Source organism: Sarcophilus harrisii, chromosome 2 (genome assembly GCF_902635505.1).
Source record: "Sarcophilus harrisii chromosome 2, mSarHar1.11, whole genome shotgun sequence".
Lineage (NCBI taxonomy): Eukaryota > Metazoa > Chordata > Mammalia > Dasyuromorphia > Dasyuridae > Sarcophilus > Sarcophilus harrisii.
In genome coordinates, this window is record NC_045427.1 from 523,555,856 (window position 1) to 523,573,454 (window position 17,599).

The following is a 17,599-nucleotide window of genomic DNA, read 5'->3' on the forward strand; positions in this document are numbered from 1 at the left end:
ATCCATGCTAGATCAAAAGAGAGCATATACAATATACTTTTCCTGAGCCATAGTCTAAAAAATAAAATATCAATAAATTATGATACTTAACAACCTCGAACTGAATGCAACAGGACAGCTAACCAGAACTAGAAGGATATTTTTCTTGGCTCAAAAACATCATTGAATTTCAACTGCCAGCTCATCCCATCCTGTGTAACTGACAGTGGTACCAATTAATGTGAAAGAAATCCAAGCAGAATTTTCATGATATCAATATATAAACCCCAAATGATGTGTAGGAACTCAGCTAGCACTCACTGCTTAAGCCTGATGAATTTCTGTTTTCTCTATGATCCCCAAGGCCTTCACCATCACACAATATGGTATACTGAAAAGGACACTCAGGGCTCAGGACTCAAGGAAATCTGAGTTCTATCCCTCTCTCTAATATTTATTAACTTGCTAAGCAGTCGGGCTATAAGCATTTATTAAGTACTGACTGTGTGCTAGGCACTAAAGACACAAAGAGAAGTAAAAAAAACTATCTCTGTCCTCAAGGAGTTTACATGTCAATGGATGAGGTAGCATAAAAAAATTTATATGTATACACACACACACACACACACACACACACATACATACATATATGTGTATATGAATATGATATATACAGAGTAGATGGCAAGTAATCTGAAAGGAGAAGACATTAATATCTGGAGAGGAAAATAGGAAAGGCTAACTATAAAGTAGAATTTAAAATGAGATTTGAAAGAACAGAGACAATTTATGGGAGATGAGAATAAGTTAGATATGAAAACAAGCTACACAAAGTTCTAAATGTAAAAAAGAAAAATTTATAATTGATCTGGAAGCAGTAGGAAACCACTAGAGCTCACTAAGCAGGAAGGTGAAATGGTCCAGTATGATGCTGGACACATCATTTCAACTATCCACACCTCGGTTTCCTCACTGTCAAGGGATGGGGTTGAACTAGCTGTGCATTAAGATTCTTTCCAGTTCTGACACAGAACACATATGGAAATCTCAGCCCACAAAATTACTTACCCATAAAACTATATCTGTTTCTGAGGGTTCAGCTAAGAAACAATGACTCTAAACAAGAGACTGCAAACCAGAACGTTTTCCAGGGCCAAATTTTAGCTCCAATAAATAATCTAGCCTTCCGTTAGATCTGAGATGTGCTGAAAGACTTATAAAAAACACTCACCATGTCTTGCCCAAGAGGCGGCAGGTTATCAACTTCACTGAGGTCCGCCTGAGCTTGTTGAACCGCATGCATGCTTGTATTAATTGTTCCCATCAGGGCCTGCTGGGCTGACGTCTGGGAAAACAAATGGATATGGGGAATTCCAACAGAAAAAATTCTCCTTTTGTAGAAAAAGTCATACAGTTCTTACAAAACTTCATGTCACATTTCATGTCTTCTTAAGTTCTGGTGTGTCTTGGGCTTTGCATAAAATACATTAAAGACTAGGAAGGAATTTTTAACAGCTCTAAACTGGCATATTGGTAGTGAGATGGTGTAGTGGATGGAACACTGGACTTAAAATCAGGAAAACCAAAGTGAAATTGTGCTTCAGCTGCTTAGTAAACCATGGACAAGTCATTTAATCTCTCTCTTCATCATTTATAAATTGGTGATAATAATAGCACTTACCTTCCCAGGTGGCTGTGAAGCTTAAAAAAGATCATATTATAATATTATAAAGCACCTTACAAATTTTAGAGTATGCTAATATTAGCTACTATTGCTATCTTGTAACCCCTACCAGGTTAAACTCAATTTTGTGTATTTTGGAGTTTTTACTGTTACTTAAGACTCCACTTTTCTGCAATTCCCCTACCTAACCCTACTCAGAAGGTATCTTCCTCCCCACTATCCCTGACTACAAATATCTGAATGTTGATATTTGACCCATCCTTGAAGGCTCAACTCCATGTCTGAATTTTCCTAATTTTCCTTGAATTGACATATACCTTTTTTTTTTCTCTCCTTGAATTTCTTACATCATTTAATTTCTGCCTGTCCTATGAATGAAACATATTCTATTTTGTAAATGCATTTTGAGATATATATATATATGTATATGTGTGTGTGTCTTTTCTTTCATATTACAATATACATAAGCTTATAAAAAGCAGAGTATGTTTTATTTGTCTTCAGATTTCTTCAGTGTCTTATATACGGAGGGGCTAAAATAAATGGTTATTGAATTGAATGCCAATTGTTTTCTTACCAATGGGCTTTAGAAATTCTTAAACCAATAGCATAGGTCACCTGGTAAAACTAACTGCCAAAGTGGGTTCAAATAGGCATTTGTTTTAAAGATCAGGGCAAACAAATATTGTGGAAATCCATACATATCATTTGTTAGATTCTTTTGTAGTCATGTATTCTCTTCAATTGAAAATTTATCCTCAAATGTATATACTAACAAGTTTTGTTTTGCTTTTATTATAGATCCATGATTTTAAGAGAATAGGAAGTACACACACCTTCTACCAACACAGATCAGCAACTGTTCTGCCATTTCTAGTTTTAAAGAGTGGACTGGAGTGTCAAGAGGTTAAGGGAGGTTAAGGAACAATATCTTCAAAACAACCGATATGTGTCAGAAAAGGGAAGGAATGCAGTTCCTCCTTACCCCAGGCTGCCCTTCTCCACCACACCAAGGTGTCTCCCAATAAAAACTTGTTGAACAGGATTTGAAACTATTAAGTAATTTGGTTAACATATCTCTTCAAGACAAAGCCATGAGTTGGATACTTACACAAGAAAAATGGTTAAGTCTTGAACACGTCTACTTTTGAACATTCTAATCAATAAGATGCCGACATCATATGTGAGACTGATAGAATGTGTGTATGTGCATATACAGATAGATAGATGTATCTAACATAGATTATATATCTATTACAGATAGATAGATCGATAGATCGATCTCAGCACAACTAATCAATACTACTAGAAGGTAAAAAATCCCAATGCCAACCCAAACCATCAAAATAACATACATGTCCTCTTTCAAGGGGCCGTTCACCTTCTGTAAGAGACTTTTTCTCCTTCTCCCCAGATGCCAGTGTCTTCTAGATGGCTACCATGTACAACATTTGCAGATATCTTGCACAGACCTGGTCCCCCATTAGAATGCACGCTTCTTGAGGAAAGGTTTCATTTCTCCTTTCTTTTGAAACACATTGTTTTATAAACAATAATAACCGTTTATTGATTTATGTCCTACTGGTCATCTCTTAAGGACAAAGCAAGCACATGGAGGACCAAAGAAATTGCAAGAAAAGGCTTACCAATGGCGGCATGTGTCCTCGATGCATCTGGCCAACCATGACTTGCTGCTGGGGGGAGGGCATACTTCCAATGTTGAAAGTTTCTGGTCCGCTGGAACCGGAGCGCATGACAGCTGGCAACGCCACAGAGCCATGCTCGACCTTCCCTGTTCGATTGAACTGTTGCTGTAGGATGGTGGACCTGGAGAGAAAATCTTGGACTGTTTAGTTTCTGTCATTCAGCCAGTTATAAAGAATATAGTTTATTTTTAAATAATAAAATATCACAAGCCTATCCTGTCTTATACAATAAATATCTTCCTGAAAAAAAGTTCCATGCCAAATAAATTTCGGTAAATTGAGTTGTACTTTTGAATATAATGAGGATAAAGCAATGGTCAAGGAAATTCAATCTCAGAACTACAAATAATCACCTCTTATTTTATCTTTTACAACTTCCATATTTTATATATGTAGGTTCCTAATATAAAGGTACATTTCATTTTTAATTTTTTGCAGTTTTTGTGAGTCAGTGTGTGTCATGTCTTGTCTGTTGGTGAATGTTACGCATTCAGCTTGAAAACAATGAAATTAGTAAAAAAAACCAATAAAATGGAAGACCAAAGACCAATGAATAAATCAGGGCACAAAATTGAGTTGTCAGATGAAATCTTTACAGTGTGTCCTGCTTTGGCAATTCAATATCAAAAAAAATCTCATTGGTACTATTACACACATCTCAGATTGGCTAAGAACAGGAAAAGATAATGATAAGTGTTGGAGGGGATGTGGAAAAACTAGGACACTGATGCATTATGGGTTGAATTGTGAATACATCCAGCCATTCTGGAGAGCAATTTGGAACTATGCCCAAAATGCTATAAAACTCATACCCTTTGATCCAGCGGGGTTTCTAGTGGGCTTCTATCTCAAAGAAATCATAAAAGAATGAAAGGGAACCACATGTGCTAAAATGTTTTGTGGCAGCCCTCTTTGTAGTGGTCAGAAACTAGAAATTGAATCAGTTGGAGAATGGTTGGGTAAATTGTGGTATATGAATGTTATAGAATATTATTGTTCTGTAAGAAATGTCCAGCAGGATGATTTCAGCCTGGAGAGATTTACATGAACTGATGCTGAGTGAACTGAGCAGAACCATTATACACAGAAACAACAAGAATATACTATAATCAATTCTGATGGATGTGGCTCTTTTCAACTACAAGGTGATTCAGGCAGTTTCAATGGTCTTGTCATGAGGAGAGCCATCTGCACCCCGAGAGAGGACTGAGTGTGGGCTACAACACAAGATCTTCATGTTTTTTGCTGTTGCTTGCTTGCTTTTTTTTTTCCCTCCTTTTTTTTCCTTTTTGATCTGATTTTTCTTGTATAGCATAATAATTATGGAAATATGTATAGAAGAACTGCACATGTCTAATAAATATTAGATTACCTGCTATCTAGGGGATGGGGTCAGGAAAAGGAAAGGAGAAAAATTTTGGAACAAGATTTTACAAGGGTAAATGTTGAAAACTATGTATGTATTTTGAAAATAAAAAGCTAAAAAAATCTCACTAAGCATAGAATATATCATATTACTATTTCTCACTGAGTAAAAAGTAAGTAGGAATTTAGTCATTCAAAACTGGGCCATGTTCAGGAGGTATAGTGCCCACTCTGTATATTGGTCTAATTATCAGATAGTTTGTAGATCGATCAGATGGAAGTGAAACAGACCTATAATCTACTGAATAGCTCTCACACTATTAAAGTTCATTTTCTGGGAGCTAGGGCAATGTTGTTGGGAAGAAGGGAGAATTTGAGGATTTCTAAGCACTGGGATCCCTCTTTGATGAAGCTGAACTGGGGCAAGGAAAACATGGTGGGTATGAGATGGGTTTAGCAAAAAATAGTAGATAAGATCCCTTTAGTCCAATAGATGTAGTCTGAACTCTTGATCCTCTCTATTGAGCATAAAGGTAAAAGAAAAAGGGAGAGTCTATGGGTGTTTCTAGATGCATCTTCCCTTTCCCCAGGTGTCCACATCAAAAGGTTCCCACCTTAGCTAAGCCAATGAGAAAGGCATGCATTGATGGTGGGATTCTCACATGTGGTGGCTCCTTAAGGAAATACTTAGGCAGGAATAAAGTACTCTTATAAGAAGAGTACTAAAAGATAATGGCCAGGGACATTTGAGGTGAGTCCCTTTCCTACCAATATATATCATCTTAAAATATCCAGCATTGAATTTGCTCATTTACATTTGCTAGTCACTTCTAATTCCAATAATTTATAGTACTTTTGCCACAGGCCAGGCAAAACTTTTTTTCACATCAGATTTAATTCTAACTTCAGCATTAATACTTGGGAACAGAAAATAACATGTTGAAAAGGAAAGGAAAGGGGGAAAAAGGCAAGAGTTGGGGGAAAATGATGGAAAATATCATTATGTAGTGGTTATGATCCATTGGGGGAAAAATACACATTTAGCCAGGTGCTATACAGAGATCCATTATAGAAAATAGATATCTGATAACTGTTTAAAAGGCTTTATTGGATTAAAAAAGCTAGAGATATTCAAGTTCCTCCCTCCAGTAATACTGCATGTGGAAGCTCACTTAGCAGCCATTATTTTGATACCAACCTAATTAACAAGATAAATGTGAACAAAGAAGAAAGCTATCCAATGGCTCTGTTCCTCCAAAATGAAATCCCATACCCATCTCCCTCACTGCACAGTATTACCAACTGCCAGTACTTGTAATTATAGCTGAATGGTCTAGACTGTTTGCATTTCCTTGGAAATGGTGAATGATACCCTGAGGCAAATCAGGTACAACCGACATTTATAGGGAATGGGAGAACTAAATCTGGAGGACAGTGAATTCAACCAATGAGCAATGGAAAAACAGTCTATGTAATCATGTATAAAAACCACATGGCTTTCTGTGTTCTCTTAAAAAGCAGACATCTATTTTCACATCCTAAAATCAGATTACTTCCCTTAGTTAATGAGAACAAAAAGAAAAGCATAGCAAGATAATGAGAACTTTTAAAATTTGTGTCCACTAGTAGGCAGACAATCAACAATGTCAATGAAGACTGCAATGATTGTTCTTTACAAAAGCTCCATGCTCGCTTTCTTACACATGAGACCGAGTGGTAAAGGTGGAGACAGCTAGTTAAGGATTTGGACACAGCTTTTACCTGACTACAAGTTCAGGGTCATGTCTCAATGACTATCATGATGCCTTACCATGTTTGTCTAGTGAACAGAGTGAGAACAGGTGATGGGGGAGACTGGGAGAGGGCACTTCACTTGTCACTATTTAAAATGTGATGGGGATTTTCCCAAGAAGCTTCATTAGTCCTGGGGCTTTGGAAACAGTGATGCAAATGGTGCTTCTACCCAGGGTTTCAGTTGAGTAAGTATTAAAGCTGCTGTTGTATTCTTGGGAGACTGGCTATAATACTCTGCAGGAGTGGCAGGTGTATAGCTGATTTGTGTAGTCCCAGAGATTAGGAACCCTGGGTCTGTCCACAGTAAATGGTATTTCTGAGCTTTTTTCACCTCTGGGGGACAAGATGAGGATTCTTGGGTGCCAGTATGGATCTAATTAGGTTCTCCTGACAAGGTCTGGTTGGGGTCAGAGAATGAATTAGCCATTTGGTTCAGAAGAAAGGGTACTGGACATGGTTCCATTCTTGGCTCTGCAACATTCACCTATGTGACATTGGGCAAGTCACTGAATCTTTACCATTTTTTCTTCTGTGAAATGAAGGGGTTGGACTGGATGGCCCCCAAGGTGCTTTTCAGACCTGATTCTTTAATCAATTTCCTCCAATAAATGTAATGTCTGGAGGAAACTAACATGAAAATACAACTACTGCTGTATCACAACATAGCAATGTCCCAGTACTCTCTGTAATCAGTTTTATATCATTCATGCCATATAAATGAATTATTTAGTGTGATTAGAATTCAATACAAGATACCCCATCAAGAAGAACAATTAGATAGGAATCCAATAGAAATGATTGCATCCCTTTCTGTTACAAAGCAACTCTTTCCTTCATGAACAGAACACTTACTTTTTAGGGGAAACAGATTCTTCTAACATTGTTGACTCCTCATCTCCTTCTAATCCAAATCTATCTTTACTTTGTTTCTAGGAGAAGACAAAAACAAAATTCCATAAAGTCAAATGAATGAATCATTGACCCAGTCACCCCAGAAGAGTTATATGTGGGAACAACATAACAAGACATTCAAGGCCACTTTTAATCAAAACGATGAGTAAATACCTTCTTGAGAATGATGTCAATGTAGCCTGCAATTAGTTGAGATATCTGCTCTCCTTCAGTTGTTTGTACAGAATAATAACTTTCCTGATACTCCCCAAAATCCTAAAGGAAACAGTATTAATAGGAATTTAAAAAAAAAACAAAAAACATCAATTTTTAAAGAGGAGAAAAAAAAGATGGGACCAGAGAGATAACAGACACCAGTTTAATGTAACTTCTACTTTTAATAAATTTATGGACTTTAAAAAATGCATATCCATCTAGGACTACTAAGATCCAGTCCTGTATGAAGTAAATGAGATGATAACTTTGTCTGAGAGGGGGAGTGCTGGTGGTTTCCAATTATTTAATGATAGAAACAAATAATATATTGATTTTTTCTTGTTTTAACTCTTTTTTGCCCGCGGCAGTAATTGCAAGGCTTATAGAGCTTTAAGGAAGAATGACAGTCAGTTGGTTAATCCACAGTAATAATTGAGTATTTACTGTTGAGAACTATGATAATATTAAGTACTGTGATAAATAAATATACAGAGGAGGTTTCCAAAAATATTTGTAGAATTTAGTGACACAGAAACAGCTAACATAGAACAACTACAGCTAACATTGTAAAAAAATGGAGCACTATCAACTTTTTTCTATAATAATGTGATCCAATTAAGCCCACACCACTCCACCCAGACATAACTTTTCGTGCTTTACCAAGATGAGGTCATGTGAGATCCCAACAAATGAAAGCACCAGGTCTACTTTTGCCCTCTTCCCTGCCTATCCCCATACCCTCCCACCCCGACATTGTACCAGAGTAAAACTCTTGGGTGATGCTGCCCAGCGCTTGACAGTAGTAAGTGGCCATTCTTGCAAGACTTCCTTAGTCTTTTCATCCACTCGCATCACTGAGTCCTTAGTGATACCCAGCAATCGGGGAACCAATTTGTTCTTACCCTTCATCTTTTCCTGAAATGAAAGATAAGACTTATTCATCCTACTGAAGACAAAAATCTATTTATATTTATCTATAATATTAAGTTGAATGGTTTAATTTTATTTTAATTTGTATTGGGTGTGGTTTGGGATAGTACTGAGACTTTAAAGTCAGATTAAATCATGACAATTAATTCATACCATATAAAACTGGAAGTTAGCTTGGAGGTGCTTGACTATTTTATACAAGAAGAAAGTACAATCAAAGAAAATGAAATGATTTGCCAAACAGATAGTACACCCAAGGTTTAAATTCAAAATCTGATTCAAAACCTAGGGCTCTTTCTCCTAATCTCTGCTATCTCCTCACCCTCTGACCATCAGCAACTTCAATGTACAATTTTTCCAACGTGTTCTAGGAATTCTCTCTAGTTGTCTATATTTCTATAACCATTGCTTTGCCCCCACCAGGAAACCTTGTTCCATCCCTGCTTTATACACACACCCCACTCCAAATTAATTTCTAGCCACTTTCAACTGCCTGATGTCCCAGGACAAATCTATTACCAGGCTGAACCTCTAAAGACAATGAAACCATCCCTAACCTTCGCTCAGTGATGAACATATTTCCACTCTATCTTACCCTCCCCATCCTGGCTGCCATTCTCCATCACCTAATGACTGCTCTTTTACTCCCATCCCCTCAACCCACCCCCAAAATGCATACTCTAAATCTACCCGACCTGTGCCCTAGCAATGTGCTTCAGAACTAATAAACTAGCTTTTATCTTAAATGTTTTTCTTTTTTCATTCTCTCTATTTTCTTGTACTTATACTGAGACCTGATTTCCCCCTAATGACACAGCTTTTCCAGTCCAGACAGCATGTATGTTCATATGCTAAAATCACTGGTTAAGTAAGAGGTGGAATAGTCCTTGTTCTCAAGCCACCATCAGGTTTCTTCTCTATTACTATTACTCAGTAACCACTCCTCCTATAAGGCTCATTCAATCCATTCTTATCACCCAACTGGGATATGACAGGCATTGCTTACAGACCTCTAGGACATTCATTTCTTCCTCAATAAACTGAATGACCAGTTCACATAATCTTCCTCTCCTCCCCAAGTCATACCCTCATACTAGAGGATTTTTTGACATATGATACTTTCTCAAATATCCCAAGCCACCAAATTCATCAATTTAGTCATTGTCCATAACCTACTCCTCTCCACCTTAGCCACCCATCCAGATGTTTAAATTCTTGATGTTGCCATTACTCTCAAGTAGTGTTCTATATCCGTGGCTTATAAACACTGAAATTCCTTTATCTGACTATGGTCACTTGTGGTCCCCCTGACAACTACAAACTATTCTTAATATTTACTGTGACCTCCAGTTTCTTGCCCTCTTGTTCTACTGGAGATCTTGTCTTGCCCAACACCAAACTTGGTTTCATTCACTGCCTTCATTCCTAGTCACATGCTGTTGAACAAAGTTGCAGAAATCACAACTGTGTTGAGTGGGAATGCTTTAAATTAAGTTTCATAATATCAATCAGGCTCTCACTGTAGCAAAGCAATTCTTTTAGATGTCCTTAACTGATTCACTATCCTGCTCACTGCAACAGCTAATGCAAACCTTTTTTATCCCCTCAAAACTCCCATAGCCTTCCCCCTATCCCTACACACTCAGCTATGTACCTTGCCTCATATTTCACTGAAAAATTTAAGGCCATTAACTGAGAGTTCACTTTTCTCCCCTCCTCATCTCACATCACTCAGATGCCTTGTCTCATTTCCTCCATCATCCATTCTTGAAGTGGAAGTCCTTCTCCTTGCCAAGGAAAACCATTTTACATGGACAAATCATTCATTCCATCCCAACTCTCCAGCATATTGTCTCTTCAAAAATCTCTGTTTTGTGTGTGTGTCTGTCTGTCTTTCTATCTCTATAGTGTGTGTTTGTCTCACATCTGTCTCTCTCTCCCTCCCTTTCTCTTCTTTAATGTTGTCTATAAAGATGCACATGTCTCTATCATTCTCAAAAATTCCTCATCTGATCCATCTACCTTCTTCCTTGCTAACTAGCTCTTATATTTCTTCTCACTTAAATGATCATCAAGTAGGCCATTGGCAATATCACCACTTACTTTCCTCTCACTCTTTTCTCAACTCTCTACAGTAGGATTTCCAGCACAAAAACTGCACTCTTCATCATTATTAATGATCACTAAACTTGCCAAGCCTAATGGGATATTCTTAATTCCCATTTTTCTGCAGTTTTGATGCTGATCATTCTCTTCTCCTAGACAGTCTCTTTTCTAAGCTTTCATGACATTGTTCTCTCCTAGTTTTCTGATCTATTTCTGATCTATCGAACTATTCCTTCACAATCTCTTTTGCCAGGCCCTCAAGCTGGTCATGTTCATTAACATGTGGCTCTGTTCTGCACCTACCTTTTTTCTCCCTGTATATCATTTTGCTTATTGATTTCGTCAGCTTTCATGGATTCAATTATCATCTCTATGCAAACATCCTCTCAATCTAGTAGACATCTTAAATTCAATATGTTCAGAACTTTACTAATTTTCTTTCTTCCCAAAGTCCCCTTTTCCTAATTTCCTTAGGGTACTATCATCCTCAGAGTCACCCAGGTTCACAACCTAGGTATTATCTAATTCCTCACTTTCTTAGCTACCAATAGTTTCTTAGCTATTTCTCCTTCCTAACATCTTCTGCATATAGCTCCTTCTCTCTTTCTGCCACTGTCACACTCCCTGGGGCAGGCCCAAATCACTGCAGAGAGAAAGGCAGATTTCTCCAAATGTTAGAGTGAAGAATTGTTCCAAGAAGACAAGGGAAAACAGACTGTTTCACCAAAAAAGGAAAGGATGGAGAGTGGACCTGTGAATTCACTGACATAGGGAGCTCACAGATAAGGAAGCTCCTTCTATCAATGCAAGTCAGCAATTTATACCTTTGGGTAGTTGTGCAGAGATTTATTAAATGATGGGCAGAGGGTCATCCAGCTAGTATGTGTAAGGAGCAGGACTTGAATATAGTTCTTCCTGATTCTAAGGCTGGCTATCTATCCCCTCTGCTACACTGCCTCTCAAAGGGAGCTTGTTCCAAAAAGAATAGAAAGGACTGAACAAATAGTGATTCCACTGAGAACAAACAAAATAAATGATAAATAAAAGAGGCCACAGAGAGAACGCAACATATTGTTCAGGCTGAGAACCTGTTGGGAAGACAAATGTTTGCAACCTGTAAACAGCCATTTCCTGTTTTCTATCTTTAATGACCCCAGCTATAAAAGAGCTCTCAGCTGCCAGGTGATATGGTTATCACACATGACAGAGGACATGTGGAAAATACATTCACCTCCACCAGCAGTTGGGATTGGGTGGTTGGCTGAGCATGTAGGTTGTGGTAAAAATCTAGAAAGTATAAAACAAATGAAAGCTTACAAAGAGAAAGGAATACAGAAGAATAATATTGGTAGCACATTAAATACTATGCTAAAAATTGTACATTGTAGATTTATGGTTTTATGTTATCTTTATCATATATATGTGCATATGTTAATATATGTTGATGACTATCAAGGTCATAACTTAAAAAAAAAAAAAAAAAAAAGGGAAAGATGTACTCTAACTTCAATGGACCTCAATGTCAATCCTTGGCCCTGGGTTCTAGTGAACATCTTCATAGACTGATTTCGGTACTCTCCAGATTTCTTTCTCACCTACTACCTTGAAAAGTCTCCACCATGGAACTCTGCTCTCCTGATTGGTGATCCCCTCCATGGGACTCATTATTTTAGGAAAAATAAGAGCCATGCTTTACCTCTTCTAGACTTGGATGTCTCCAGACTTATCTTTCTCTTCACCTGTAGCCTTGCCACTTCCCTCCCATTCCCAATTTCCAGTTTCCTTAAATGTGTTATCTTTCCCCAAAAGAATGTTAAACTTCTTGAGAGCAGGGACTTATTTGATTACATTTGCATCTTGGCACAGGGTCTGGAACATAGTAAGTACTTAAATTTTCTATTTACATTTACATAGAAGGTGTTATATTTGTTTTAACCTTTGAATTTTTTAGTGAGAAATGGAGAATATAGATACACATGGTGGAATAGGTAAAGAAATTCCTGCATTATAGTGTTTAAGGTCTGATTATAGGAAGTTTGAGTCTTTACGTATTCCAAAGAACTATGATAATTCAGGCAGTTCTTACAGTTATTAAGTACATAAATTAAATATGCCAGGCCCTGTGCTGAGCATCTGGGATACAAGAAAGAAAAAAAAAAAATCTACCCTTGAGATACTCACAATCAAAAGCAGAGAGGAAAAAAGGCAAACCTCCCCCCATCCCACCAAAAAGTCAGTGACTTCTAAACACCCATCTACATACATAGTAGCTGCCCTGTGCTTTGTACACAGTATATAATCAATAAAGTTCCTAAAATACTAGCAATAACTCAAGAGATAAAAGTAATATTGATTTAAATAAGCATGGCATATTGATCACTTAAGATATGAGTACAGGTAGGGAAAAAAAACAAAGGAGAGCTAGCAGAGCTGAGAAGAAACAATGTTTTTTGGTAACTGAGAATTTATTTTTTTACTGGATAAATTTTAAATTTATTTAACATTTAAATTGTGTTTAATAAATTGTCTATTGACATATCGTAAATAAACGAATATTTATTATGGTGAAAATATTCACCATTCAATGTGGATTTTTTCCTGAGGGGCACAATTTTTCTATCTCATAGCTTTCTCTGCTTAGAGTGCTATTTGTTAGCACCTTTTGAGGTAAGGAAAAATAGAAACAAAAAAGATGCTTGTTAATTTAGGAATGGCCAAAGAGAAAATATGCTTCATAATTGTAATGAAAAATTATTACTGAGCTACAATAACTGATTATGATGAATCCAGAAAAACATGAAATTATATGAATTTATAGAAATTAAGAAGAATCTGAAAGAAATATTTGTACATACATACATACATATACATATAGACATATATATAAACACCACTATAAATGGAAAGAACAACAAAACAATGCTGTGAAGCTATAATAATCAAGGTTGGCCCAAAGAAGCGATTATAAGAAGACACTTCTCCTGTGATTCTTGGCAGAGGTGAGGGACCGTGGGTATAGAACACTGGATATCACATCACATTGTTATGATAATAATCATCATATTGGTTAGTTTTGTCATATCTTTTTTCTTCTTTTTTTATTATAAAAGATGGCTCTTTGGAAAAGGTGAGGGAAGGGTACAATGGGGAAAAAACTAACATAAAATTAAACTATATCAATAAAATTTGTTTTTATAACTAAAAATTTCATTTTCCCTAAAATTATCCAGGAAAAAAAAAGGAGTTACTTTCTATCTAGCAGAAACAAATATAGCAAAAGATGTAATATTGGGGACTTTGAGACATACCACAAATCCTAAAATAATGATGAGAATGTCACTCTTTCAGTATTCTCAATCAAGGGAAAATATTAAAGTGAGAGAGGATTCAATAAGGAAAGGGGTTTGGGAACGAGCATTTGAAGGAAGAAAGAATGCATATAATAAAGCAGTTATGGGACTAAATGGGTTTATGGATATACTAAAGGCTCTAGAATATTGGCAAGGGAAGAACAAGCCCTGGAAAAAAAAATGAGTGGGCTTCACAATCCACCCATAGTGGACCCCATTGCTTAACCTAATCTGGCTCTAGAAGCGGCAGACAGATGTCAGGATGGAGGTGTGGAGGCTGCAGCCAGTTAATTTGCAAGCACAGCACTGGCACACACAGCTGACAGGACCCAGAAAGGGATGGGAAATAAAATATGGTTTGCAGCTGTTCCTTCTACTCCTTCTTCCCACCCACCCTTGGCACTCTCCTCTGCAGTGCTTCAGTGTGAGGGGTGCCTATGTGAGCAAGAAGACAGGGAACAGAGAAACCTGATGGATTATTTTAACACATGTCAGGATCATTCTGGCACACAGAAAGAAGCCACTGTAAATAATTCAACAAATTAAAACGAAGCTTCCTATTAGGAACAATCAGCAATAAAATAAAATAAAGAATATTGAAAGTAGCAGCTGAGACTATCATTATGGGATAATCTATTTGCAATTCTTCTTCTCAAAACCCAGAACAGCTGGAGAGAATTAAAACGGTAAATAGCTAATATCTGTACAAGGAACCTTTGCCTTTTAAGGGCAAATACATTTGCTCAAATTCTATATATGTGAAGTATAAATATATCTATAGTAGAGTAAAAATTAAATCAGCAAGATTTTTAGAAAGGCCTAGAAAGATTTACATGAACTGATGCTGAGTGAAATAAGCAGAACCAGAAAAACAGTGGCCACAGCAACAGCAAGACTGTAAAATGTGATCATTGTGATAGGTTTCTTCTCAGTAGTGATAAGTGATCCAAGTTAATCCCAATAAACTTTGGATGGAAAACACATCCGCATCCAAAGAGAAGCTCTGGAGACTGAATGTAAATCAACACATGATATATTCACTTTTGTTTTTTTCTTCTTTTTTTTTCTCTCTTGTGTTTTTTTCATTTTGTTCTGATTTTTTTTTCTCCCAATATGAATCATATGGAAATATGTTTTTTAAAAAAGCATGAATGTACATATATAACCAAAAATGTTACATCAGGAAAAAAAAGTTAAAAAAATTAAATCAGCAAATTCTATAACTAATCACCTTAATACCAACATACACGCTCATATATATTGACCTTCCCCTAAGAGATTCAGAATAAAGTTATTATCTATCACTTCAAGAGCAAGGTTTTTTTTTTTTAAACTAGAGTTTGTTGCTTCATTCCCACTTCCAAGGAAACTTTCTCTAGGTGGACCACTTTCTTTTTGGGGGCACACACAGCTAATTTAACTATCATGAAACAGCTGCATTCATCTATTGCACAAAGAAGTGGAATCCCAGAGGTCACACTTTCTCCATCTTTCTCAGCCATCTCTTATGCCTCCACTAAAATTAGGTTATTTTCCTAGAAAGTTTTGCAATTACTATCTATTTCTTCTGATATGAACATTGCTGATAACTACCCTCAATTTCTTTTTGGAAAGAAAAAATGCAAGCATTTGCAAAGTATTGGGAAATAGATATATGTAACTGTGCACATCCGTGTGTACATGTGCAATGAATGTTCCATGACATGATAAACATAGAAATGTGTTTAGAAGAACTGCACATATTTAACCTATATTGGTTTATTTGCTGTCTTAGGGAGGAGGAAGGAGAGCATGAAAAAATTTGGAGCACAAGGTTTTGCAAAGGTTAATGTTGAAAAACATCCTTTCATGTATTTGGAAAATAAAATGCTATTAAAAGTAAAAGAAATTTTAAAAAAAAGAACTCTATGTTTAGAAGAATTGCACATATTTAACCTATATTGGTTTACTTGTTGTCTTCACGAGGAGAGAGAGGAGAAAAATTTGGAGCACAAGGTTTTGCAAAGGTGAATGCTGAAAAACATTTCCACATGTATTTGGAAAATAAAATGCTATTAAAAATAAAAGAAAATGTAAAAATAAAGAACTCTATTGCCCAGTAGAATGAAACTTCATTTAGATTAAAAAAGTTCAAATCTTAGCTTTGCTAGTGACAGCATAATCTTGCATAAGTCACAATCTCTGGGGGCCTTGGTTCTCTTATCTGTAAAATGAGAATACTGAATTAGATGCATTTTAAGATCTATTCTAGCCTTAAATCTATGATCCTGTGATCTTTAGGAAGCTTATGTCAGTCAAAGTAGAACAAGTTCCTAGACAAAGTCTGAAGTCTAGAAGGCAGTGTGTGATCCACTGATAACATCTCCTTCTCTAGGCTTCAGGTTTCTCACCTGGAAAATGAGAAGCCTGCTAAAATCATCTCTTTAGGACTCTTCCAGTTCTGAAATGCTACAAGCTAAGATCTGCAAAAGGGTAACAAGATTGGAAAGGGAATCAATTATTGAATTTTTAAAAAGATGGAATTTTCCCCAACTGAGTTCATAGACATTCTGTCCACAGAGCCTTTGTGGGCCCAGAACCTCAGGTTAAGAGCTTCTTCATATGAAATGAAATGCCAGGCCTATTATCTTTATAAACAAAGAGGTTTATAAATGAAAAGTTATATTTAAGCAACCTATGAACTCACTATTTCTGAATGTTATTTTTAAAACTGCCACAAGTGAATGAAAGGCAAATGGCCCTATTTCTTTACTTTGATCAGAGACAGTGGATAAAAAGTCAGAATAGGGGAGAAGAATGCAAACTTGAATTTCTACCCATCCATCTGAATAATATGTAGCTCAGAGTGACAAAACCAGGTAGGAAAGGATATCTAGCTTCTCTCTATGAAGTAAGAGTCCATAGGTATGCCTTGCAAAATGATGCAAAAAATATTAATTCAATATATGACACTGTCAGATTTTATTATACTTGACATTTAAAACAGATGGTAACACTATGAAGGGAAGAAAAACTTATGATTATGCAAAACCAAAACATGAGTAACTTCAATAAAACAGTCCAACTAGTCCTTTCAGACAACCCCCCATGAATTTTCAATTCTATGTAACATGACTAATATACATAACATAAACATTTAAATGTTTTAGCTGATTAAAATTTCAGCTATTTTTAATTTATTGTTTTTAATATATGAGTATAAATATTGGTAAGTTACATTATTTGGAAACCACTCACTGATTTTTCTCTTTATTTGTTAAAGCACCCTAGTATCTCCCTTTCATAATTTAATACCTAAATTAAGTTTCAGAATTTAGGAGTCAGAAGGATTATTACTTAGAGGTTTAAAATTCTGGATTTCTCAGCTCACTTAAAAAGAGAAAAAAAGACATAAAAAAAGAAATCATTTAATAAAAGATTAAAGCTTTAAATATTCCATTAACATCTTACAAAAGAAAAAATGTAAAATTAGTGGAATTCTAATGACTAAAGTCAAATTTAAAAATGCATATAAATATCATTGAAAGATTCTTGCCCTTTCTCTTCTACCTCCAAGATTGGGAGCAAAGAAACCCAAG

General features: G+C 36.2%; 1 protein-coding gene across 4 annotated transcripts in view; it reads right to left on the minus strand.

Moving 5' to 3' along the window:
- TLN2 (talin 2) overlaps positions 1-17,599 on the minus strand; it is a 528,144-nt gene that overhangs the window by 178,852 nt on the left and 331,693 nt on the right. For all 4 annotated transcript variants that reach the window (XM_003755615.4, XM_023497706.2, XM_031955439.1 and 1 more), the window contains 5 exons: positions 8,395-8,550; positions 7,594-7,695; positions 7,381-7,457; positions 3,310-3,490; positions 1,211-1,324 (listed from right to left, as the gene is read on the minus strand). In XM_003755615.4, coding sequence (XP_003755663.1) covers positions 1,211-1,324; positions 3,310-3,490; positions 7,381-7,457; positions 7,594-7,695; positions 8,395-8,550 — 630 coding nt within the window. The remainder of the gene's footprint in view (positions 1-1,210; positions 1,325-3,309; positions 3,491-7,380; positions 7,458-7,593; positions 7,696-8,394; positions 8,551-17,599) is intronic.